This window comes from Eretmochelys imbricata, chromosome 4, assembly GCF_965152235.1.
Source record: "Eretmochelys imbricata isolate rEreImb1 chromosome 4, rEreImb1.hap1, whole genome shotgun sequence".
NCBI classification, from domain to species: Eukaryota; Metazoa; Chordata; order Testudines; family Cheloniidae; genus Eretmochelys; species Eretmochelys imbricata.
Genome location: NC_135575.1, coordinates 38,657,383 through 38,682,867, shown reverse-complemented (window position 1 = coordinate 38,682,867; position 25,485 = coordinate 38,657,383). Strand labels below are relative to the sequence as shown.

At 40.8% G+C, this 25,485-nt stretch overlaps 1 protein-coding gene across 1 annotated transcript in view; it reads right to left on the bottom strand.

Annotated features, from left to right (window-relative positions):
• The window catches only part of ANK2 (ankyrin 2), a 252,289-nt gene that overhangs the window by 19,540 nt on the left and 207,264 nt on the right, over positions 1-25,485 (bottom strand). The window contains exons 35-40 of the mRNA XM_077814767.1: positions 22,065-22,293; positions 18,739-18,864; positions 16,168-16,290; positions 12,854-12,886; positions 10,493-10,514; positions 1,339-7,152 (exon numbers count right to left, since the gene is read on the bottom strand). Of these exons, the coding sequence (XP_077670893.1) occupies positions 1,339-7,152; positions 10,493-10,514; positions 12,854-12,886; positions 16,168-16,290; positions 18,739-18,864; positions 22,065-22,293 (6,347 nt within the window). The remainder of the gene's footprint in view (positions 1-1,338; positions 7,153-10,492; positions 10,515-12,853; positions 12,887-16,167; positions 16,291-18,738; positions 18,865-22,064; positions 22,294-25,485) is intronic.

Genomic DNA, 25,485 nt, shown 5'->3' with positions numbered 1-25,485 from the left:
AACTGCTCTGGAGCTCCATAAACTGTGGGTGTTTAAAAATAGATACCTAACATTAGGCTTTTACAGCCCTATTTAGGTGCCCCAAAAGGCCTGATTTTCAAATTGGAGCTTTTGGCTGGTCAGCATTTTTGAAAATAAGACTACTTATGTAAATGCCAAAATAGGATATAAATGTCTACTGTACCCATTTCATCCAAAAAAGTTATTCTTAGGCTTCTATTTAACAATAAGCCCCCTTATATCTAGAACTAAAGAGGAGAGGGCAAACTGTTACTGGGATAAAAACTGTGTTTTCCAAGCTCTCTTTAGTCAATGCCAAAGAGAAGTCAAAAATGTACTGCAATTTGTTCTTTTTGATATATTATTATTTTAAAGAAATGTTATTCAATCACAAGGAATTTCAAATTACAGTTTGTATTTGTTATTTAGCAATATATTTTATTTGATTATTTCATAAAAGATTATTACAACTGAATTCAAAGAATAACCCAGGATATTTACAAAGAAAGCCTGGGAAAGACAAGATTCCACTTGTCAGTGTTTATATATTTCAGTGATAAAAGTATAAAGACCCATCCCCACATCCAATTTGAGACCAGCAGAGTTTAAGTTTTGGTTTTCCCATGGATTTCATGAAATTACCATCTGAATATTTAGTTACAGGAATACAGATGTATGTATATGTTCATAAGTTTTAACTATTGGATTTTCTTTGAGGCTACTCAATGATATTATATAAACGTTAACATTTCTTGGGGGAAAACAACACCACCAATCACTATGCACTATATTAAGTTACTGGTGATATGTGGAGCATTCTTGAGAAACTGGCTGTCAAAAAACAAAAGGAGTTTAATGATTTTTAAGATGTGAAACAGTATTGAGGCCTCAAACTGCAAAAGAAAAAAAATACACCTATCCCAGTTTCAACAACAGTGCGTGTTTATTTGCAAAATAGTTTACTAATTTTATTTTATTAGTAAAAATAGGAGGTCAAGGAAAGCAAAAGGAAAACCAAAAGTCAAAACTCACATGGCCTGAAGAATCAGTTGTGTTAAAGCAAAATATCATGTTTTTAGCAAAGGATTTTCTGCTTATTGTGTTAACACTTTCCATAAGCATTCGCAGTGTGCAATCTTGAGACTGTTTCCAAGATAAGAAAATATAGACACAATACAATAACAAACACAGCTTACACAAACACATTAACAATCACAGAAAGCTCAAAGAAAATGATGCACAAATCACACACACACACACTCGCGCGCGCACACACACAAAAGAATTATAAAATTCATGACATGCGTAGCACTAGGAATCCCAGTGGCTGGCAAATACCTTCAGCACGGTCATGGACATTTTCATCAGGAATACGCTCAATCTGAGTCTCAATGGACTCATCCCAAATGGGCCTGGTGTCAAAGATGTCTTCGGAAATTGAATGCTGGGTCTCAATGGATGGCACATTTTCAATAACAGAAACTTCTAGGGCGCTACTACTTTCATCATCTGAAATTAATTCTTGCTCTCTTTCTGACTGGGTAAGTCTATCCACTAACTTGGAAGCTTCATCACTAATCTCTTCAAAGAACTCTATGGAGTTTTTGTAAAGGTCAAAAAAATGGTCCTTATGTTCTTTTGTGGGACTACCAGTACTGTGGGAAGCTGGAGTGCTTCTGCCTTTAACTGGCAGTCTTGATGAAAATATCTTTGATCTTGCTGTTGTCACATCATCTGATTCTAGCTCAAGCTTCATCTCATCCACCCTCTCTCTGGTCTCTGCTTCCACCTCAGCATAACTCCTAGCTTTTATTGAACGCCTAGTCTTTGGATCCATGGGAACACTTGCATCAGATTCAGATTTGCTTCGATTATCTTGTTTCATAGATAGTTTGCATGTCATATCAAGAGCTTTGGGTGACTGTGGCTTCTTGATAGATGTTTCTGTGTATGCACACTGTTGCTCGGCTCTTTGGAAAGCTGCCTTGACAGGAATTTTAGACTTTGGTTTTGTTTGGTCGTCCTTTATTTCATCTTGCAAGCTGTCCAGAAAGCCATCTGAGGGCAGGATCTCATATTCTGATTGTTGCAATGACTGCGGTGCAGCAGGAGTTGTTCTGACAGGAATTTTGGATTTGCTTTCAGAAGAAGGCACGCTGCTCTCCAGGACAGCAGTAGGGATTTCAATCACGGATCTCTGTTCCTCTGGTGAAGAGTCTGGGGACTCATCATCCTGTTCAGAATACACAGACCTAGTGACTGTGGAAAAATCTAACTGCACATCTATCACAGACTTCTCTGGAGAGATAGGGCAAGGCACCTGACTGCTGTCAAATGTATCATCAGTTTCCACTTTGGAGAAGGGATCTGCTTCAGAGGCAGCAATCTCTTTCTTTGGTGATTTTGAAGAAACTGAAATACCCATTTTAATGGGAATTCTAGATTTAAGTTCAGCTTTTGTAGTGCCCACACTCACACCTGTGCTCCTCATTTCCTCTGATTTATCAGAAAGCTCAGATACTGGTGATGCTAGTGTAAGTGCATCTTTTTCCTCTATATCAGTTTCATCTGATTCTGAAGGTGCAAATGGATCCGGTGATCTCTCTAGCTTAGCAGATTCCATCTCTGTGGCCTCTTTCATTTCTTCAGATAAAGAAACTTCTTCTTGAGACTGCTGCCCCACTTGGAAAAAGTGAAAGCTTTCATCTGCATAGTTCCTTTTGGTCATGTCAATGGCTCCACTTCGAGTCATTTCAAACAACTTTCCTTCCTGGAAGAGAAAAGGGTTTTGTTCACTAGTTGGTGTCCCTTCTTCTGTGGGTGTCCTGGCTGGAGTGGTATCAGGTGTTGTACCCTGTGACCGCCTGTCCACCATTAAACCAAAAATCTTTTGCTCCTCCTCTTTTACTCGAGCCTCAAAAGCTTCATCGTCTTCACGTATTTCACTCCACCTGTCAGAATCCACATCTGTTTTGGTGATGACCACTTGGCTGATCAGTTTTTCAGCTTCATCTTTTATATACTGAAGGGAAGTTTGATCTAATGCTATGGGGTCTGCTGCTGAAGGCACTGAAGTTGATATTTTCTGTTTTGACTCTATTTCCATATATACCTCTTCTGAAGTTTGATCTTCACCTGGAGGAGCATGTCTGTTAAGGGAACCTGCCACTAATGTGTCCTCAATCATTGTTTTTACTTCAACAGAATGAGCATCTCTGGGTGATGGACTGGTCATCTGCCTTGTATCAGTTTCTATCCTACTTTCACAGCTAGTGAAAAATTGTTCAGAAGGGACATTTTCATATGGGCTTGTTATATGTGGAGCACCACTTTCATCAGTATCTGCTGCATAGCCTTCAAATTCATCCTTTTTAGTGGTAAGGGATGAATATTCTTTGGAAGGTGTCTCACTATAAGAAACACTTTGGCATGTCTCAAAATCTTTGTCTGATTTTGTCAAAGCACTTCCCAAAGCAGAGCTTGCAGGGAAAACATCTTCAGCCAATGCATCATCTTGTGATGCAGGACTCTGAGAAGTATCATGTCCAAAGGGACCAAATACTTTCCCAGACACATCCCCTGAAGCACTGAGGTCTTCATGTGTTAACTTTCCAGCTGCATCAGTCTGTTTCTGAGAAGCATAGTGTTGCTGTTGTGCTGGGGATGGCTGATGAACCCAAACTTCTTTTTGAGCATCATCACCAACTGCATGATAGAAAGCACCATCAAGTCGTGTCACTGGGCCATTAGGGCTAATTGTCTCACTTTCATCTGTACTATAAAAACACTTTGATTCATCTGTTTCTGCTATGATACCAGTATCAGAGTGAAAAATGATTGATTCTTCAGTGTAAGCTTTACAGCTATCACCAAACGCAGGTGGTTCCTCCTTGTCTCCCTTTGTGGGCTTATCGGATTCTCCTTTGTACTCCTCCATCCTGAAAACATGTTGTTTGGGGTCAATAGGTTGAAATCCTGCTTCTTCAGGGCTGGAACTGGAGTCTACCCCGGATAGATGTGGTGAAGGAGGTTGCACTCTAATTACAGGTTCCATTAAGAGGCCTGAGTCAGCTTCTTTTTTCAGCTGAGTCAATTCTGGCTCACTTTCAGAAGAGGAAGAACTTTTCCTAATGTCTGCAGAAGACATCACTACTGTAGGTATATGTTTTTCTTCAATGGCTGTTGGCTCTGTTGCTTCATTTTCATATGCAGCACCTGAATCAGGAATTGAAGAAGATTCCTCTTGCTTTTTATCCTTTATGTATTCTCTTTTCTGTTTTGCTTCTTGTTCCAATTCATCAAACATTTTGACTTTGGTCACCATTTTAAACATCTCCTCTTCCGGAGTGAACCTCTTCTTTGGTTCACTTTCTGAATCATCCTCTGGCTCTTCACTGACTTCAGTGATTGTGGCTGACTTAGATATATTTGACAGTGCCTGCGAGTCTGCAGTTTTGGGTGTAATTTCATAGCTAATTTCTTCAGAGCTAGGAGTGTCAGGTGAAAGAGGACTTTTCCCAGAACTCTCCATGAGGGATGTTTGTTCTAAACTGTCATCTTCAGCACTTCCATCAGGGTCGCGGAGAATTCTGGAACGCATAGATGCCAGCTCTGGAAACATTTCTGCTCTGGTAGGGAAAGACTGAAGGGGAACCTGTCCTGTAAGAATGCCAGCCTTTGCTTTTTGTTCTACAGGGCTGCTTTCAAGTGAATCACGGCATGGCGACTCTTTCATAGGGCTAGGCTCCAGGGAATCAGGTGTTTTGTGTGATGAGTTATCTTCCAGCACTGGGCTTGCTTCCAATGAGTCTTTATGACTTATAGCCAGGGATTCATCTGCCACTGGGCTAAAGCTTTCACTGTGATGACTAGGAAGGGAAAGTTCCAACCCTTGGGGACTTCTAATAACAACATGATGTTCACAGGTCATCTCTTTCTCTAAACAGCTGTCATACATTTCAGAAGATTTAGTTACATGTGTGTGTTCAGTACTTTTGGATTCTTTTGCACTGCTAACATCTTTCATGATGGAAGCTGAGCTACTATCCGTAAGTTTGCCTGCCCCTTTCTCAGGGGCTGAAGGTACCTGTTCTGATAAATGATCGGGATGAGATTTGATAGCTTCAATATCTGCAGTTAGCTGTTCTGCAGCAATACCTCTTTCACCTTTCATTGGAGAGAGTTCCTTTGGAGAACATGTCTCTGCTGCTCTATGCACTGTAGTGGATTCTTTTGTTTCTCCAATTTCCTCATCAGTTTTCTTTGGTGAGAAAGACAGACTTTCAGGGCTTGTTTCTGGAGTCTCTGCCAGACCCTCATGCTTATAACTTTCCTCAGAGCTGATCTGAGGGGTTCCATCAAGTAGGCTACCAGGAGAATCTGCTACACCTTCATGTTTAAGGCTTTCTGAGCTTCCATCAAAAGCACCACTTTGCAAAGAGAGAGCAGGTAGGAAGCCATCTTTCACATATTCTGAGGGGATGGTAACACTGAAAGGACTGGTCAGTACTTGCTCTAAGTGAAGCTCTCCCTCCTCAGTGACTGAAAGGTGTCGGAACTGCTGGTACTTGTCATTACTCTCAAGCTCTTCTTTAATGACATCGGAAAAGTCGGTTGAAGTTTTTCTGTCCGGGCTGATCTGGAAGTCAGTATCTCCTTGGTCATCCTCAGCTGTACTTTCCTTCACAACTGCTGGCTCCTTGGAACTTTCTTCATCAAATACTGGAGAGAAAGGTTCAGTTCTTTTATAGCTTTGTTCTTGTACCTGGCCTCTATCTACAGGTTCCTCTTTAGCGTAATCAGAAGAAGCTTTTGGTCCTTTTTTTGATGGGGAATCTTTATCTATCTTAAGGACTTTGGTTTGTTTGACTGTCAGCCTCTCTTTTTTGTTTGTTTTCCTAGGTGGTGGTACCTGTCCTGTTTCACTTTCTAAATAAACTGCTTCTCTCTGAGTTGGTTCTTTGTCAGAGAGCTGCTGCTTTTGTTTGATAGCTTTGTGCTCAAACAGTCCAGATTTATTCTTGGATGGATCTTGCCCTGACTGGAAGGCTTTCATCAGCTCCCGGACTGACATAGTCTCTTCAAGTCTTTCTGTTTTAGCTGAGGGTGAAACAGGTGGCTGTGCTTTGTGCACTATTTTTTTAGCTTGCACTGGCCTTGTAACAGGCCTCTCAGTAGTGATTTCTTTTGGTTGGATTCTGACAGGCAGTTTTGAACGTACTTTCTGTTCATCTTCCACTCGCTTCTGAAGAGCTTTTACTTTGTCTTTTATGGAGCCAATAGGCGTTTCTTCTATTACAGGGGATACAGCGCTAACATCAGGAACAGCTGCAGGTGTTAAACCTGGCTCATCATCTAATGACTCCTCAGAACTGAACTTTGTTAGTCCTGATTGTTCTTCACTGCTTTGTGTCTCTCCCTCTCCTTCCTTTTGCCTTTGTTTATCTTTTAGTTTCCTCCTAACTGGTTTTTTAATTTCCAAGGCTGGTTTGCGTTGTTCCTGTGTACCTTGAGTTTCAGCTGTTGGAGAGCCCTGTTCTCCTTTTTCAGAACCCCTGCTTATAACAACAGCTTCAAATCTCTCTCCTACTAAATCTTCTTGGAATGTTTGTGGCTCCACCTCATGAAGAGACACATACGTTTTTAAGTCCTCGATAAGATAGTCTACCATTCCTGTCATGTCTGTCTTTCTTATCTCTGTTGTTCCTTTTCCTATCCTAAGTTCTATACAGGCAGGTTCAATGACTTCTAAAGGAACATTTTGTCTGGCCTCTTCAATTTCTTCATCACTGACAATAACCCATTCCTCTTCCACTAGCTCTCGTCCAGAATGGGACCTCGGCAGTATGTGGTCTTCTCTTGTGTAGGTTCCACATCTGAGAATTTCATTTACTTTCTCTAAGTCCTCTTTCACTCTTTCCACAATTTCAAAAGGCTCCCCTGGCTCTTCTTCAGGGGCTTTCCCAAGATCTTTCACCTTAATGGAACCTGACTGATCAGAAGGGTCAGTTGTCAAGATGGCAGTCATTTTGATCAAATCTTGTTTCATCTCAGAAACTTCAGATAGCAAGTCTGGACTGGCTAGTACTGGGACTTCATTAACCAGGTGGCTTTTCAGGATAGATGTTTCTGTAGATTCTGTCTCGTCATCATCTTTGATGTGAATGAAAAACATTGAAAGTAAAATGGAAATCAAAAATAGAGATTGAAAAATGTAATCAGGACTGAAAATGACAGTCTTTGGTTGCATTGGTAGGAAGGTCAACAAAATGGGCTGGGCATGGTGGATCCACAAGATCTGAGGATACAAGAGCAAAGCAAAGCTAACAGGAAAAAAAAACTGAAAAGGAAAATGGGCAGGAAATAACTTGCTTAATTTTCCCACTATTGCACATCCACACATACAACACCACCAAAGCTTAACAAACCAAATTATCAGGACAACATAAAAATTACAACAACAACAAAAATTAAAAATAAAAAACAATGCGGGAACACAGTGAAATTACACAGATAGACATCTCAAGATTGTTTGATGTTATAGATCAATGTAAAAAAAAAACCAAGAAAAAAGCAAAAAAAAAAAAAGGGGGGGGGCAAGCAAACAAACAAAAAACCCATTAAAATTCGATTTCCTCTAAGTGAAAGCCAGTGGTAGCAAACTGTCAGAGTAACATTTGGGTAGAAGTATGCATTTGTTTTTCTTAATGATCAAAATAAAAAATATTTATGTGTATTTAATTCTGCAGTAATCTAAAGTATGATCAAATATAGAGAGATCTGAATCAGCTGCAAACCGGCATTTCATCTAAGGGGATCTCACACCTAAACAATGAAACAAACATTCTTCTGCTTCAAGAGGTATGGTCCTTTCCTTGGAACATCCTCATTGACAAATAACATATAGATAGAGGATAAAAAAGGAGAAGGAAAAAAAAGAAGGGGAAATAAAAATAACCTTGAATCAACTTAAATGTGAATTTAAAGGTTCAAAAAATGTAATGTATGGCAACCAAAAATCAGACATTCACACTGGACACACATACAGTTTATGTAAGCCAAGTTATTTCCATGCAAAGCAAAGGTGTTGGGTATGTAGCCTTACTTAAAAGCAATAGGTGGAGAATGGTTATAAATTAAAATAATACATGAAAATAAAACACAACATACTGTGGTGAAGTATTAGCTATTCTCCACAACCAATATACAAAGTATAGGATTGTAGGCAGCTCAGGATATGGCACAGTTGCTTGTGGAGAATATTTTGTGACAGGGCCCAATTCGAACAAGGATTATTAAGAAATCTGCATCTGATTGAATAAAATAGTACAGGATTAATGTCAGTTATGTCCAGAGCACCACTGTTATTTGTAATGTAATGAATTTTTCTCGCTTTTAAAAATATTACAGTATACTAAGAGTGATATGTTTCGGTATCATAAGGTATTAATTGAAGATGGAGTAAACCAAAATGAAAGATTCTGTGCAACCAAATATCTGCATTTGTTTAAAAAAATATTCACCCTGTTGCAATACTTTTTTTGTATTTCATGAATTCAGAGTATTCCTCCACTGGGGAAGTAGGCACAGTAAAACTGGACTTTTTTGTTTCCCAGACTAACAGGTCATTTCTGTGTTGTTTTATAGTATTACCAAATGCCCATTATGGTAAACGAGAGGGCTAACAGAGCAACTTAGGTTCGATGGGAAATAAAGGAAAGCTTGTGAAATCTCCAGAACTGCTGGGAGACATTTGAGACAAATTCAACATTGTGCACGCTTCATAATACTTGACAAATTGTCAATTCATGGGAAATACTGGCATTAAGCCCTCAACTGTCCAATGTGAATAGGTAGTGTGGACCCCTTTATCTATGTAGAGCAGCCACAATTCTTATGGATTTCCACATAGGCCCAGGGATCCAGGTTAGTGGGTACTGATACAGGTTTGGAGGTCTAGTTAGCTGCTTCTGACTGGTATGGAATTTTATTGGGATTTTAAGAATCCAGGCTCTTTGAAAAGCCTATTTGTTCTAATGAAAATCACTCCGTTTCAGCAACAAAAGAAGAGGGTTGGTACATCAGGGATGGGTTTTTTCTTGTTTTTTGTTTTCGAAATCCTTTAAGTTAGGATTTCCAAATGCTTCATTTCTTTCTAGTAACCTTTTAATCTAGTAAATAAAAACAAAATTTGCGATGCACTGTGTCTGCATGGAACCCCACTAACTTCAGTGTAACTCCGCATGGGCACAGGAGCCTGACCTTTTGGCAGGGTCAGGGCCTCGGCTATGAACCCCAAAAGAGAAAAGATCGGTTTGCCATTGTGCAAATAATTACCATTACAGCCTGTAAAACCCTCACACTAGAAAGGAGTTTATTACACAGTGGCACCATGCGCTAAATAAATAATTTTTTAAAAAATGGGGAAATGGGAAAGATTAATGTCTCAGGAATTTGGTGCTAAAAATAACTAATTCTAATTTGGTGTGTAGTGCCACATGGATCAATAGCAAAACTTCCAAAGACAGTATGCAGAAATGAACTTTTTCCTCTGTATTAAATTGTATTCACTTTTAAAGATGGCTGCAACCCCGAAACAAGTCAAAAGTCATTTTTCCCCCCAAAATGCAGTTAGTAAGAAAAATTGCTGCATACAAAAGCTCTCAGCTCTCCTCACAGGATTGTTCAAATTGAGCAGATAAATTTGTCTGGGTTTGCATCTTCATTAAAGGGAGACATTTAGCAGAGCACTTGTTTGTTATAGTGCAGCTGAAGAAACATCTGAAGAAGTGGTGTTTTACTCACGAAAGCTTATGCCCAAATAAATGTTAGTCTTAAAGGTGCCACCAGACTCCGTGTTGTTTTTGTTTGTTATGGGTTAGGACCAAGCCAGTCCACTCTCACTAGTCCACCATTAATCCCTATCACTCCAACTAATAACTGTCAGGCTCCAGTAATAATGGCGGAGGGGGGGGGACCTAATTAAAGCCATATAGCCAATCATATTTCACCACAGTAATGGGGATTACACAGCCTGATTACTTTGGACAGTATCACTTTTACATATGCCTGTGTTTCTTGTAATCAAGGTAATGAAGTATATTGGGGAGTTTAGTGATGCTTTTATTAAAAAGTGATACTGTCATTTCTCTGATAAAAATGAGGTGACAATACTATGCCAACAAACATACAAAAACATAAAAATGGAGGGATGGATATTTATACAAGCATAACAGCAATAGCAGGATTTCTAGGGATGTTGAAGGAAAGTGAATGCTTAGATGAATTGTCTTAATATGGTATTATTTATAAATTTATAAGTTAAAAATGTATTTAATTGAATAGCTGCATTCCTATTATATTGCTTACTATTACATTTTTAAACTATTATAATTATTAGTAATGTCAATTAGAGCTTGCGGTCTCTTTCATGCTTTTCTTTATTCTTAATCGGCTTTCACACAAACAGTTGTTATAATTTTTTTAATCTTACTTTTTTCTGAGGTCATGTCAACCTGAAAGAGAACACACAAAGTGAAATGGTTACAATATCACACTTGTGCATGTATATATATGTATATATAAGGTCATATGGGGTAAATTTTCAAAGTTCGCCTTTGGTTTTGTCTTCACAGTTTTGTCTGTGGAATTCTGACAGCACTATTATTTGTGCACAAATAAAAGAATCTCACATGTAAATGGAATTTACACATCCAAAATGGTGTGAACAAAATTAGGGGTTACATTCTGAACATTTAACCCTGAGAGTCAACTCTACTGGTAGAATGAATGGAAGGAAAGGAATTGGGTAATGCTAAAACTATATTGCATATAACCCTGGGGCCCACCGTTTGTCTTCAGTAAGTGTGAAGAATTCCCATATCCGCCAATAAGAATTCTGTATGTGGATAAATGCAAGATGTTGCCCCAAACTATTATCTTTATCTTCTATCTCTTGCTTTTCAAGGGAGTGATCAGAACAGAAATACATTATTACGAATTGTGACACAGACCTGCCTTATGATCACTTGTAGGTTACATTACTCTTGGTAAACCTTAGGTGAACAACTACAGATTAATGTAAGCAACTATTTTAATGTCAATGTCCTTGTGTAATTACTGCACTGCTAGTGGAAATCCCACAGATGAACAAAGGGAAATACAGACTCCCTAAAATTGGTCTAATTTTTGGACAATTCACCTCACAATAGTTCCCCAAGTGTTCTTCTATGTCTGTATAATAATGAATTTTAGTAATACAAAATCAGTAAAAACTACTATTTTAATTCTATGTTGGGATATTGACCCAGGCAGGTCATTTTTAAAACGGAAACAATTAGCCTCATGGTTCAGGGTCTAACACTGTTGGGTGTTGGGAAGGGAGTTGTAACTCCTATGTGTATCAGCAATTGACAGAAGCAGGATATCAGATTAGACAGATAAATGGAAACAGATTTTCAGAAATGTTCCACACCCATAACTGGGCCAGATTTCCAAAAGAGCTCAGCCGCTATTAGGCTCTTTAAAAATATGGCCATACTTTTACTTGCCACCTGCCAAGTGCTGAGCACTTCTGAAAATACGGCCCAATTATTTAAATGGCAGAGGAATATATGGCCTAAGGTGTGTTCTATTATAATCATTCCAATCCCTAATATTTAGTTTTTTAAATGGCAACTTGAATAATTGTGTTATCTAAAATTCTTGCAATAGTAGTTTCCAAAGTCCGTTCTGTGATTCGTGGAGAATATGTTAATAGTTCATAGGGTGCTGGCTGGTCATATGATTCTAGCTCTCTCTTTCTGTTTCCAGCTGGTAACCGTCAATACAACACAACTAAAAATACATAAATATTTTTCTGATGTTACTTCCCCATGTAAGGCTCAGAGCCTAAGAAATATCTGTAATTGCCAGAAGAATATAATGTGATTGCAAATATAAGAGGAGCTGACCCATCAGACAAACACATGGACTTTGTCATAAAAGGTACAGATTCTCAAGTGGGTTATAGCCCCTTTGTGCAATTCAGGTGGCACAAAGGGCCATAATCTGGCTTCAATTCCTCACCAAGAATTTCCCTGGTGTAGTGGAACTGTCTGCTGGATGTAACTATGCTGGATCTGGGTTTGTGCCTGTGTTGTAGAGCATGTCAGGGTTGTTCCAAAGGGGTCAGAGCACAGCTCTGCTATGCCATGCTCCATTGGCACTTGGGGTCTTGTAGAATTGCCTAGTAGCAATTCTAAACTGTATGAGAATCAAGAAGGTGTAACTAGCACCTAGACACCATCCTTTATCTTCTGCACTGAGCAGCTCTGAGACAAGAGAGAAACAGGCCACACGTTTTTGAGACATAGGTGCTGGAACTAGAAGTGCTGGGGGTGCAGCAGCACCCCGTGGCTTGAAGTGGTTTCCATCATATGCAGAGTGTACAGTTTGGTTCAATGGCTCTCAGCACCCCCACTATACAAATTGTTCCAGCACCACTGCTTTGAGACTACAAAAAACTATTGAAATCTTTTCAATACCGAAAAAAAAAAGGTCCTTTGTATTTATTGTTGGATAAAACACCTTTTTTTCCCTAGGTAAAAACAAACAACCTTTGCACCCTTCTACCCATCAATTTTGCAAGCAACCATGAATTTCACTGAACTTCATAAAATGGAACTTAAACAGGACTAACCTATAAGGAATGGTGCTCCTAACTGAACCATCTCATTAGCACTAGGTCAGTGGACAATATAATATGCCCCAAAGGACAAAACATTCAGTCTTCTAAGACCTATGCTAGTGCTCACTTGTTAGTAGAAATAACCAATAGCAGAGCCATGATGAAGTGGCATTATAACACAATTACCTCTTCTTCCTGCTCTTGGTCTGATTCCGATTCCTTTCAGCCCCAAAATGCCATGCAACAAGAGAGGGGAAAAAGAGAGGAGAAAAAATACGGACTATTGAGAAGAAAAGGATAGGAAAAGTATTGTTTCTGACAAAATTCAACAGGCAAAGAGTAGGTAAAAAGCACAGTTTTTGCAAGTCAGTTGTCACGAATCAAAAATGGCAGAGGGTCAGTTTAAATATAAAAGGTGGCAGTGTCAAGCAAATTATAAACAGAAAAGCTGCTTGTGGGATATTAGGCTTCTAATGTGTCCTAAATCCTGTGACGGAATGTAGGTATACACCATAGAACTCGTACATACTGTGTATATTAAGGGAGCATGGGTAAATACTTAAAAATACTTAATAATTACTTAATAATTAATAACCCTTTCAAAACTAAAGTGTTACGAGCAGTGTTAAGGCATATGATAGAGACATGCAGCATATACATAAAAGTATGGTGCTCTAGTTGACTATTACAAGGCACCTTCTACAGCAGGTTACAACACATCTCACAATAACGTAATGTATTTCTTCTAATCATGTTTAATCAAGGGTGAAATTCACCCCTGGGCAGGGGGCTGCCCATCTGGTAAGAAAGAATGGCAACAAGACAGACGTTAGTCTCACTTAATGCACTCGTGGAAGGCACTCAAGTACTGTGGTTATTAGAGAGGTACAAGAAGGATAGAATAGAATTGTGCTGGCCCTCTGCACAGGTGAATTCCTCTTAGTGCCTGAACCAGCGCTCATTGAAATGAATGAAAAGACTTATGGACTTCAGTGGAACCCCAATTGGGCTCAAATATACTATTTATAAATATTAGCAAATACTGACTTGTTCCTACTTGCCTTTGCTATTAGCTGCTTTCCTTGACCAGGTATATCAATATGCCCTTTGAGGAGGTTCTGATTAGAGAGCAGTTGCTATGATGTTGTTAAGCACACTGTGGCAGATTTTTGACAGCTTTGAACAGACGGCAAAAAATGTTCCTGCTGTATTAGAATCCTATTTAGGATTTGATTCTGTTAGCTTTGATGCTGTTATAACTACTGTAACTTGTAGAGCACATTAACTATTGCAACTTCACTTCTGTCCAACAATATGAATGAACAATGAAATCGTTCTGTCAGTGACATGGAAATGCCATTGCAAGATACTTTGATTTTCAAGCCTCTTATGGCCAGGTAATAAATAATAAAAATATATTTGGAACTTCTTTGGCACTTTATATATGAGGAATGTAATATGCATTATAGATATTAACAAATTTATTCTTATATAACCCTGTGAGAGGTGGGCTTGAATGGGAACTCCATTTCTATAGAGAAGGCATTAGGGCACAAAGTGGTCAAGCAATTTACTCGAGATCACATAGGAAGTCTTTGGCAAAGATGAGAATGGAACCTAAGTCTACTCACTGATTTCCAGTTCTGTGTTTTATCACTGTACAGAATTGTCATTAGCTTCAATATAATTTTGGCATGGAGATCAAGCTTAGCCTAGGCCCATTCCAAAATCAACTGAAGTCCATGGTAGTCTTTCCACTAACTTCAATGGGCTTCACATCACACTTTGCATATCCCTTGTGACCCAGATTTTGTTTTTTGGACTATTCCATCTCCAGAATGAAGGGTATGTTTAAAAACTTAAAGAATGGAAATAATGTCATTTGAAATTCAGTCAGAAAGATATATTGCCTCAAATCTGATATATTCCCCCCATGCAAAGTGATATGTCAAATATGCATTGTGTGTTCTCAAAAGAATGGTTGTGCCAATATTCAAATAAACTGATAGATTCTGAATACTATTTATTTTTCCCTTGCTAATACTAAAACCCTTAGGCCTGGTCGACACTACAGCATTAGGTCAACTAAGGCAGCATATGTCGACCTAATTATGTCAGTGTACACACTATCGCCTTGCTCCCACCAATGTAAGGGCAGGTCTACACTATAGCTGAGATCGATTCACCAGCGGTCCATTTAGCAGGTTTAGTGAAGACCCACCGATTTCACAGCAGATTGCTCTCCAGTCGACTCCTGTACTCTACCCCGGATGAGAAGAGTAAGGTAAGTTGACGGGAGAGTTTCTCCCGTTGACTCACCGCGGTGTATACCTGTGATAACTCGACCTAAGGTATGTTGACTCCAGCTACGTTCACGTAGCTGGAGTTGCATAGCATAGGTCGACTTACCGCAGTAGTGTAGACATAGCTTAATTGTCCTACTGCTCCAACATAGAAACTCCACCTCCACGAGAGACAGAGGGCTTATGGCAGTATAGTTAGGGTGATGCAGTGTCCCTGTAGACACTGCGTTACTTATATCTACTGGCTATCATTCTGTCCACTGGAGCCATGAAATTGACAAGAAGCCAGCTCCTGGCTCCCCAGCCAGGCTGCTACCCGATCTCCGCTACAAGCTGGGCTGCCACCCAGGCTCCTGGCTCAGGCTGCTGCCCAGTCTCCCCATTCCCCATGGGAAGCCGTGCTGCCCCCTCAGGGTCCCAGCTCCCCACTCCAAGTCAGGCTGCTGCCCAGGCTCCCAGCTCCGTGCTCTGATCTGGGCTGCTGCCTGGGCTCTCAGCTTCCTGCTCCCTGCTGAGAGCATGGCAGATGACCAGACTCCGGGTGCTGATCACCCCGCTGGAAGCACGGATGCCCCCCTGGGTTTTTAATTTCCCCACCAGGAAGAGAACAGCCACACCGGGCTTCTTGGCTCCCCACTCCCTGCCAGGAATGGGGCAGTCGACTGGACACCAAGCACAGATCTCCCCCCGAGGAGCCTGGCTGCCTTCCCCGGTCTCTTGGCTTCCTACTCCCCACGGGGAGTATGGCTGTGCCCGGCAGGAAGCTCCGCGCCTGGAGTCTGGTCAGCTGCCGTGCTACTGGTGTGGAGCGGGGAATCGAGAAACCCAGTGCGGCTGTCCCATTCCTGATGGGGAGAAGGGAGCCAGGAGGCGGGCAGCCAGGCTCCCAGTGAGGAGCAGGGAGCTGCATATCGAGCTGAAAGCCCTGGCTTTCAGTCCCCCACGCTGCCCCTCTTTAATCAGTGAAAGCGCTCCTGGTGAGGATGCGCACTAACGACAGAAGTGCAGTGTGGACATGAACCACTGCAGCTGTATGTCAGCCTAACATAGATTGACTTGAGTTTATAGAAAACATGCCCTAAATTATAAGTCTTTAACAATCTTTTGCCCTCCTGCCTATTTCCTGGTTGTGCTGTGATACTGATGATCCTAGACAAAAACTTCTATAAAGCTCTGATATAGTACAGTTAACATTACCTTTGTGTAAAGTGGCAATGTGATATTTAAGTTGCAGATGGCTTGATGGACTAGCCCTCTTGTAGATTTTGGCTCCTTCATAAATGATAGTCGCCCACAAGGTTCTTGTGTGGAGTCTCGTACCTAATGCAGCAAAGATATAAAAGTTTAATCTGCACTCTGTATTCCATATGCAGTGTCAAAACTAGTTACAGGAAGAGATTAGCTCTGGAAAAAAGCTTCTTCATGTATGTGGATGTATGTTTATGGTCTTGTTGTTTCTGTTTGTTATATATTTGAGTATGTGTATATATGTGAAAAACAGGAGAGATCAGCTAAACAATTTAGACACTTTGAAGTCAGTAATAACGATTTATTCACACAATGCAGTTTGAGACAGTAATTGCACTGTGACTATGCTCTCATGGTAACCGGCACTAACTCTGTTTTTCATTGACATATTGATGCTAGGTCATTTTAAAATTAATCTATAAAATAAAAACCTTCAAAATTCACACATACTACCACCATAATCTATACATGCCTTTGTATCTTCCTAGGTAGATTATCATCAATTGCTGCTTCTTTGACTTCATTAGTAACAAAAGACAGTAATTGATCATTTAGCCTCTGCTATAGGCAGAGAGTGACAAAGGTCACACTTAAAAGTTTTCTTCCATTTCAAAATACCTTATCAATTAAAGCCATAATCAGTGCACTTAACATTGAGAATACTGCTGGAATATCTCTGAAAAACTGCAAGTTATTTAAGTGTGACCATGTATAACCCCTGAAACGAAACAAAATGATTATGAGATCATGAGATGTTCTGAGACTTCGAAGTAAACCTTGGAAGATCCCCATGTATCACATCTGTAAGGCAGAACTGGACATGCAACATTTAGGACTTCAAATATGAAGTGTTTTTATGTTCTGTAAATAGTCTTGGGAAGTACATACAAATAAAAGAATTATACCTAATTACGGGTTTCCTGACCAAGGCCAAATGATAAAAATTCATCTTAAATATAGCCATGTGGTTACACGCGTCTGTTAACCTGAATCTACAGGACGGAGAGCCACACGACATACTTTCAGGACTGTATTAGAAAATTCAGGATGGGTCACAACCAAGTGAAGCCAGCAGTATGTGACAAACACAGCTGAATCAGTTCTATAGAAAGAAGTCACATTCCTCCAATAGTGGGCTGGGTTGGAGGGTGGGGGGAGGTGACACACGAGGGCGTTCCTTGGTTATGACTAACCTATCTAGAATTGTAGGTGCTTTCTCAAAATTCACTTCTCAAGTAATCCCCTTTTGTACCGCTGACTAGCTAAATTAATTTTACATCACAGAGATCATTAAACGTTTTTAATTTAAACAAGGACGTGAAATGACTGGTTTAGCAATCTCAGCTCCAGTAGGCCCTGGCACCACTGTTGGTGATACAGAATTACCCCAATACTCCGAGGCACAGTCACTTAGGGATGGCTTTGAAACCCATTGTCAGAGAATTGTGGGAAAATCTGCTCTGCACTGCCTATGAAAGTGCTTTTCTATGGACTGTTTCTAGTGCCACTGATATGACAATTTTCAAAAGTAATTGAGTCACCTTATAACTGCACCTGAAGCCCTCTGAACCTCTCCCTCTAAAAGGAGAGAAGTGCATTTGTCAGAGGTAGGTGTAAGCACAGCAGATCCATGCCAGTAGGTCTACAGCTGTTATCACAATCAGCTTGCTCCTCCACTTGAGACCCTATGAAGGCAGTGGATGAGCAGCATAATTTGAAATACACATAAAGGACTCATTCCTGCTCACATTAAAGTCAAAGGACGTTTTGCATTGCCTTCAGTCGGAGTAAGTTTGGGCCCAGAGATGAAGAATACCTATGGCACAATTGAAGAACTACACCTGTATTTATATGATTTTGGTGTGATAAGTAGTAAGGCCAGCACAGTACAATTCAGCCAACCTGTCTGTGATGCAGACCAGTATTTGCAGCTTTCTGGTGAACCACAGTCAAACCACTTAGTATCAGCGCTCCGGAGGCTTATCTGCTACTATAAATAGCAGAGTTCGAATACAGGAGTATTAAGAGGATTTTCCCAATTATGTAAATCCACTTGCTGCCTTGCACAAGTGTTTCCTTCTGTCACAATGTATTTCTGTAAAACAGAGGACTGCACTTGCAAATGGACCAATCAAAGGATGAAAAATAAAACATAAGGACTGACGGAGCTGTTCCTTCATCTCATTAGATAGAGAGCAGTCTTCCAAAAGAGACAACATTAACGACTGAAATGCATCACTGTAAGTATGCCATGCACTGATGAGAGTGATATAGCCACAGATTAGTACGCATACCGTGCATTTTTACCCAGATTTGGGACCATTCAATAAAGTCTGGTTTGCCCTACCAGACAACAGGAGGCAGTGGTTGCTCATATCAACAAAATACTTATTTCAGAATTTCTTACTTGTGAAGGTGGGGAATCTGTGGGATGGACATTTTCCAGACTGACAAGTGTATTGAAAACCCAGAGCCAGCCCTGAATAAAACCACATTCCATAACTGAAGTTATTCCATTACCTTGACGAACAGTGGAAGTCTATTTTCTTTGAAGGCATAAAAACTGAATATATGATGTTGCCCACTTTTTGTTAGTGGCACCAGATTGCCAAAGCAGTCAACGTAGATAGGCTTTCCTTCTAATACCTATGTGGAGTTAAAAAAAGAAACCCCCCCAAATCATATGAATGGCCATATTCAATATTCATTTCTACAAGATTTTGATTTATCCTTACGAAAGCACAATTCTGCATTGATTTGAACCAATCTTAAAATTTTCAGAATACAATGATCTCAACATTCAGCATTAGTGTTGCCATCTATCATTTTCCAGAATGTGTGAAGACACATTTCAGATGATTAACTTCAATTCTAATTTTGAATATCATACTAGTTTCATCTACTAAGAGTAGTGAGAAGTGCTTATAAATGAGAACGATGCCTTGTGTTCCGTAAATCTGTGCAGATTTTCCATTTACAAGAACGTGTGCATTTTTCAGCATACTGCACTAAACTGGTTACCATACAGTGGCCCTCACCCAGGGCACCCGCTAGCACCATGCCACAGCACGACAAGTGCACCTACCCCAGTTTTCTTTTCAGCTCTCACCTGCCCTTTTCTGACTAACTCTGTTCCCTCTTCAAGCAGTCAGTCACTCTGTGTTCACCACTACAGTTGAAGGAAAGATCTTAGTACATGAGCAAACTCAGGATCCCAATTTTGAGCTAGCATGTAGCAAATTTGGCTGAGAGTATCGTGAGGTTACACGTTTTACCTTCTTGGTCAATTCAAATAATTCCATAGTTCGTTTATTCTGCAGCAGGGTGACCCTAACGGTCCAATCTACTTGGAATAGTCTTAGAGCTGAGGCTTTTGCCTTGGGCTCCATAGGCCCAGTTTTCAGAGAGGTTGTGCACTTGCAGATCCCACTGGCTCCCACTAAAGTTATGAGCCTTCAGTACCTCTGAAAACCAGGCCTCAAGTGAATGTCTAGGATGCCTCTAGGATACTGCTTCTATCTCCTGGTAGTTATTTATATGACCCTTCCTCAGTCCCAGGGAACTCATCTCATCACAGCTTTTGGAGTCACCCCACACAAACTATCAGCACATTCAAAGAGCACTTCTTACGTCTACCTCCCCAGAATTTAGCCTTGCCAATATAATGAGCATCTATTTTACCTGTCTTCTCTGCAAAAGATTGCCTATCACCGCCTTTAGCACCAGACGTTGAACCTGAGAAATCATTTATGGATGTTGGGATTTAGAGTAGAAAAATGTGTTTGTAAGGAGGCAGAATGCACTGTGCTTTATCCATTTCCCGCTTGTCATCAAATTTAAAGGAGTTGACTCAGCCAGTAAAAGAGCATTTAACAAACAGCGCTAATATCCACACAGAAAGGCTTTTCTGTGTTCAATATGAAACATGAATATTTATCAAACCTGCTAATTTAACTTCTTGGTGTTGGTGGATGAACACGGCTTTTCTCACTGATGTCAACAGTAAACATGCTGACAAAATCCAACTACTGCTGTCAAGGTGTTGACGATCTTTGTGATTATTAATAGGTATTCGGTGGAAACTGGCAGGTGGGCACCTAACTGTTCTTAGAGCCTTTGAAAATCCAGAGCGCCATCCTCTATAAAATTTGATGTGCCTTACAAAGCTTAAATCATTTAAACATCAAAAACATGACTAATAAGTGCAAAAGAATGAATCCTGAGGTGGTTACTTGGCTTTTTCGAATTCCTTCCTCAGGCAAACTTCTAAAGGAGTCAGTGGGAGATTATCTGAATAACAAGGAATTTAAGATTTTGTCTTGACAGGTTACATCGCAAAGCTAATTAAAATTAAATCGCTCTCCTGTGACCACCACAGAAAGGGTCACTGTGCGCTTTTCCTAGTGTTGAACAAAGCTTGCAGCTCCCATGTCTACTGGCAGTGCACAGCTGCCTTCATCCCGCCATTCCACTGAAGGTCTTGCAGTCAGAAAGCACAGGCTACAAAGTGAGCAGCCCTGGGCTGGAAGGAAGTGGGTGAGGCAGGCTGGTAGATGCATTGATTTATAACATCTTCCAGGTAGATTCCACAGACAGGGTTCCTACAGAGTGCGCAGGTGGGTTTAAAACTGCTTCTTCCTCTGAGAAAATTGTAAGGTGTGTGCATCGGTGTGTAATACTGCTACACCCGCCCTTGGGGTGCTCTCCCTCCATTGTAGCTGCCCAGCGACCTAGTTTCTCTGTTTTTGTGTACCAAATTCTGCGGTCCTTCATAGCCAACGTTCCTACCAACTTCAGTGACAGTTTTGCCTCACTAAGGGCCACAGGAAATAGCCCTCTCACTGTAATCTTTCCTCCTCCCCCCAAAACTAGCATTACTCTTGCTTGACAAGAAACAAAGCGAGCCTTTCAGCAGGAGTATTCCTGTCTCCCTCAGCATTGTTTGTACACCACAGCAGAGTTCGTTTGATGAAGGCAGGACCCATTACCTTTCCGTATTGCTGTTTTGCATAGGAGTGATCATCACAGTGTCCTGAGGACTCCCCTCCCCTGGATTCGATAGAGAATGCCACCTATATAATACTCTCTAACCCTATTGGCATGAGGAGTAAAGGAATGAGTTTAGAGATTATTTTTTCAAAAATGCCTCAAAAAAGAGACTTAGGAGCCTGAGTCTCATTGAATGTCAATAATATTTAGGTTTCTAGGTGCCTAAGTCAATTTTAAAAATGGAATCTAGGCTCCCAAAGCCACTTAGATGTTTTTTTAAAATTTTACCCGAGGGCTTGGAACTCTGAGCCTCCAGAATGAAGCATCTACAGGCCACTCATTCCAGCACCATCCCACTGCTTTCTTTTAATCTAAAGATTACAACTGGGATTTTCCAAAGCACTCAGTGATGGCCTACCTTAGCTCCCATTGATATGACATGAGAGTTTCATATCAATTCAGAGCTGGCCTGAAACTTGGTGCTTGTTTTCAATGATCTTACACCTTGCTCTGAGATCAGAGTATTCTGCTTACAAAACATAACCAACTCGGTATGTAAACTATGCATACAACTTGAAAGTATAAAAAGAGTTTTCTGCAATTGCTGTTCATTTTTATAAACAGAAAAGCAGACTCAAAAGGCCAGTATACATTTCCACACACAAAAATATACCATCACATTCTTTGGTTTGGAGGATGTAAGCTTGATTTTGAATCCAATTACAAAACATTTCTTAAATACTAATGTCTGCCTCCTATATCAGATAGCATGCAGAATTTGTGATTTTAGAAATAGATGTGGCAAGACACTGTGAATGAAGACAAAAAAAATGATACTCTATAGTCTTGTATTGTACCTCTACATCCCTGCTTCTGGCAACTTCTGCAAAGTTTTCCTGTTGTTCTAGCGTTTTATCCACCTTGTCATCTGTCATGCAGAAGCACCTTAATCGAGCTTCAATGGGATCATGTGATTTGGCAAACACAACAAATTTGGCCATGTAGGGCACACAGATAATCTCTCTGTACACTTGGGAGGCAAAAGTAACAGATTCCTGTATCTGTCGACAGTCAACCAACCAAAACCTGTGAAGGAACATGAAGAGCAGTTATTGGAACTGGCCGTCTAGCAAGATGTAAGCAATGCAAATCTCCATGCTGGTAGTGTAGACACTGTCCTGGTACCATTCCCCTCTGACATCAAGTAACACAGCCACAGTTATTCATGAAAAAACCAGAAAAAAATAGAAATTTAAAACTCATCAATTTTGGGAGATGAGGGTCAGGCTACCCACAATGCATTTTTTCTTGGTGAAAGGAAATTTTAACAAATGATATAGATCCTAATCCAGCAAAGATTTCAAGTTTGGGTGAAGTATATGTGGAAGTCTTTGCAGGGTCAGGACAATAAACAGTAACTTGCTGAATTAAAGCCCTGCTCACCTAACCTGTTGTCATTAAGGCTTAGCTGTAAACCAAAATATGCCCTACTAATCTCCATGTCAACTAGACAAGAAACTGCATTTTACAGCAGTGAACAGAACATACGATCTGCTGATAGGACATGAAAGGAAACTCTTTTCCTAAGAACATCCCCCAGTACTAACCAGCTCCTGCACTATGGCCAGGCAGATTTACCCGAGCAAGAAATGAAAGCCTGGAAACTCAGGTATTATCTGGATTTTACAAACGATACAGCCCATACTGCCTGACATAGTTTCTTAGATAATATGCCTGCCTATAAACTGATTAAATCAATGAGAGGCCATCGTTTATCTGGCTTCACTTATTCAACAACCACTTACTTTAAACTGCTTACAAGAGAATACCAACTTCTAGCACTTTCCTCCAGCAGAGTTCATTGAAAACATTCCTCACTATTTCTCACAAAGCAACTTTCATTCATGTGATGTTGCAACAGACCCATGTATCGCAGACAGTAGACACAGATCACTATATAAATTGCATGCAAACCTCAGAAACCAGGACTAGTACTACAGCTCCAAAAACAGGCCTCTACCAGTTGAGCAGAAGGAAAACTTCCCTTACTTCCCAACTACCTTACCTTCCACCTGCTCTTTTGGCTAGTCAGTAGACAGCAACATTACCCCTTCTCAAAATGCAAGAACATGAAATATTACCATTTTTGATTACAACTGCCATACACTTTGTTGAGACAAATAGAGTGCTCTTTGTGTAATAAAGGCAGTGAAAAAAAAATCCTATCTTGTACAGTTCTGAGCTGAAGCAGCATAAATGCCCTGTTATATATTTTAAAATGAAAGGAATAAAAGCTGTTATTTTCATTTAGTTTATCTCTGGAGCTGATGGAATTTCATTTAAATAAAATTTGATGAGTGGGTGGAAAACGTGGTTGAGTTTGACACCCGTAGGAAGGAGGAGGAATTCACGAGGGGTCAAAGACTCCTCAGAGTTGATACAATCTACAGGGGGCTTATTACTTACTGTAGATCACATGGTACAACGTCCCACAAACCATGCACTTTGAAACGTGATTACTCTGGTCTTACTCAACTGAAGATGAACAATAATGATTATTCATTCTGTGCCTTTCTTTACAACATTGAATGTGTTCATTGATTAAACAGTGGAAACTGATGACATCTGAACATGGGGAAGCAAATCTGATACTCAAAGGTCCTTAATTTACAGAAGTGGGGAAAGATTGTACTGTATCTGACTCAAACCAGGGAGGCAAACCTACCTTGAGAAGCCTCCACAGTGCTCAAACAGAGGAACATTTTAAAATTTGATTGCATGTACAGCAGACAAAAAGTACATCTGAGACTAAATTTGTGTCTGATGGAATGGAAATTGGCCAAGATTCCAATCAACTTCTTCAGTATTCTAGAGAAATGTACCGATTTCCCAAATATTGCCTGGAAGGTCTTAATTCTGTGAATGGGAGTGTGATTCTTGTAAAACCATTTTAAGGCCTCAATTCAGAAAGGTACATATGCCTGTGGCTAACTTTAAAGCACATGCAGTACTGCTCACTGACTTCATGTATTTTACTTTAGGCACAGGTTTAAATATCTTGCTGAGTGAAAAGAGAGCAGGTGAAGCTTATAGAACAGTGGATTTCAAACTGTGGGTCATGACCCAGTACCGGGTCATGGAATGTAAGGCACTGAGTCGCGGTGGCTGTGGTCAGCACCGCTGACCGGGCCGTTAAAAGTCCCGTCGGCAGTGCTGCCCGGCTAAGGCAGATTCCTGCCTGTTCTGACACCGTGCTGCACCCCGGAAGTGGCCAGGAGCAGGTCCGTCTCCTAGGCGGGGGAGCTACGGGGTTCTGCGCGCTGCGCCCACCTGAACACTGGCTCTGCACTACCATAGGCTGCTTCCCGGTCAATGGGACCTTAGGGGAGTGGTGCTTGCGCGCCTCCACCTCGGAGCCAAACCTCCTGCTGGCCGCTTCCGGGGCACAGCACGGTTTGCTGTGCCGGGACATGTAGGAAGCCTGCCTTAGCACCCCTGCTGTGCAGCTGACTGGGAGCTGTCTGAGGTAAGACTGCGCCACAATCCCCTACCCAGCCCTGAGCCCCCCCCAGCCCTGAGCCCCTTCCTGCACCCCAAACCCCTCATCCCCAGCCCCACCCCAGAGCCTGCACCCCCCCAGCCTAGAGCCCTGACCCCCTCCTGCATCCCTACCCCAGCCCTGAGCCGCACACACACACACCAAACCCCTAATCCCCAGCTCTGTTGGGTCACGGGCATCAACAATTTTCTTCAACTGGGTCGCCAGAAAAAAAGTTTGAAAACCCCTGTTTAAGAAGGCCTATATGTCAAACAATTGTGACTCATTGTTCACACACTAACAACTTCCACATCTGGGCTTGCTGTTGATGCCATAACCCTAGTGCAGCTCTAGACCTGGATCTCTCAAATACAGTGTCTAATCTGCAATGCTGACTATTGAATGAAGTCTTTAATGTATGACCTTTAACATAACTAATGCTGCATACAGCTGTTGAGACACAAAATACAGCTGAAGAGGTCTCTCTTTTGGTCTCTAGTGAAAAGTGTTTATTCCCCATCCATTTGAGACTGAGCATTTTGGGTACTTACCTTTTTAAAGCTTTACTGCTGGGCTTTCATTGCAAGTGGGGCTGTCTACACTGGGGAAATGTCTCACCAGTTCTACCAACAGAGCCCTTGTCTAGACAAGGTTCCAGAAGCTTGACTCAATTTTACCATTGTTTTGCTTACACTTGCTTGTCAGTAGATTCATTTAATTAAAATAGTAGTAGTACCTGG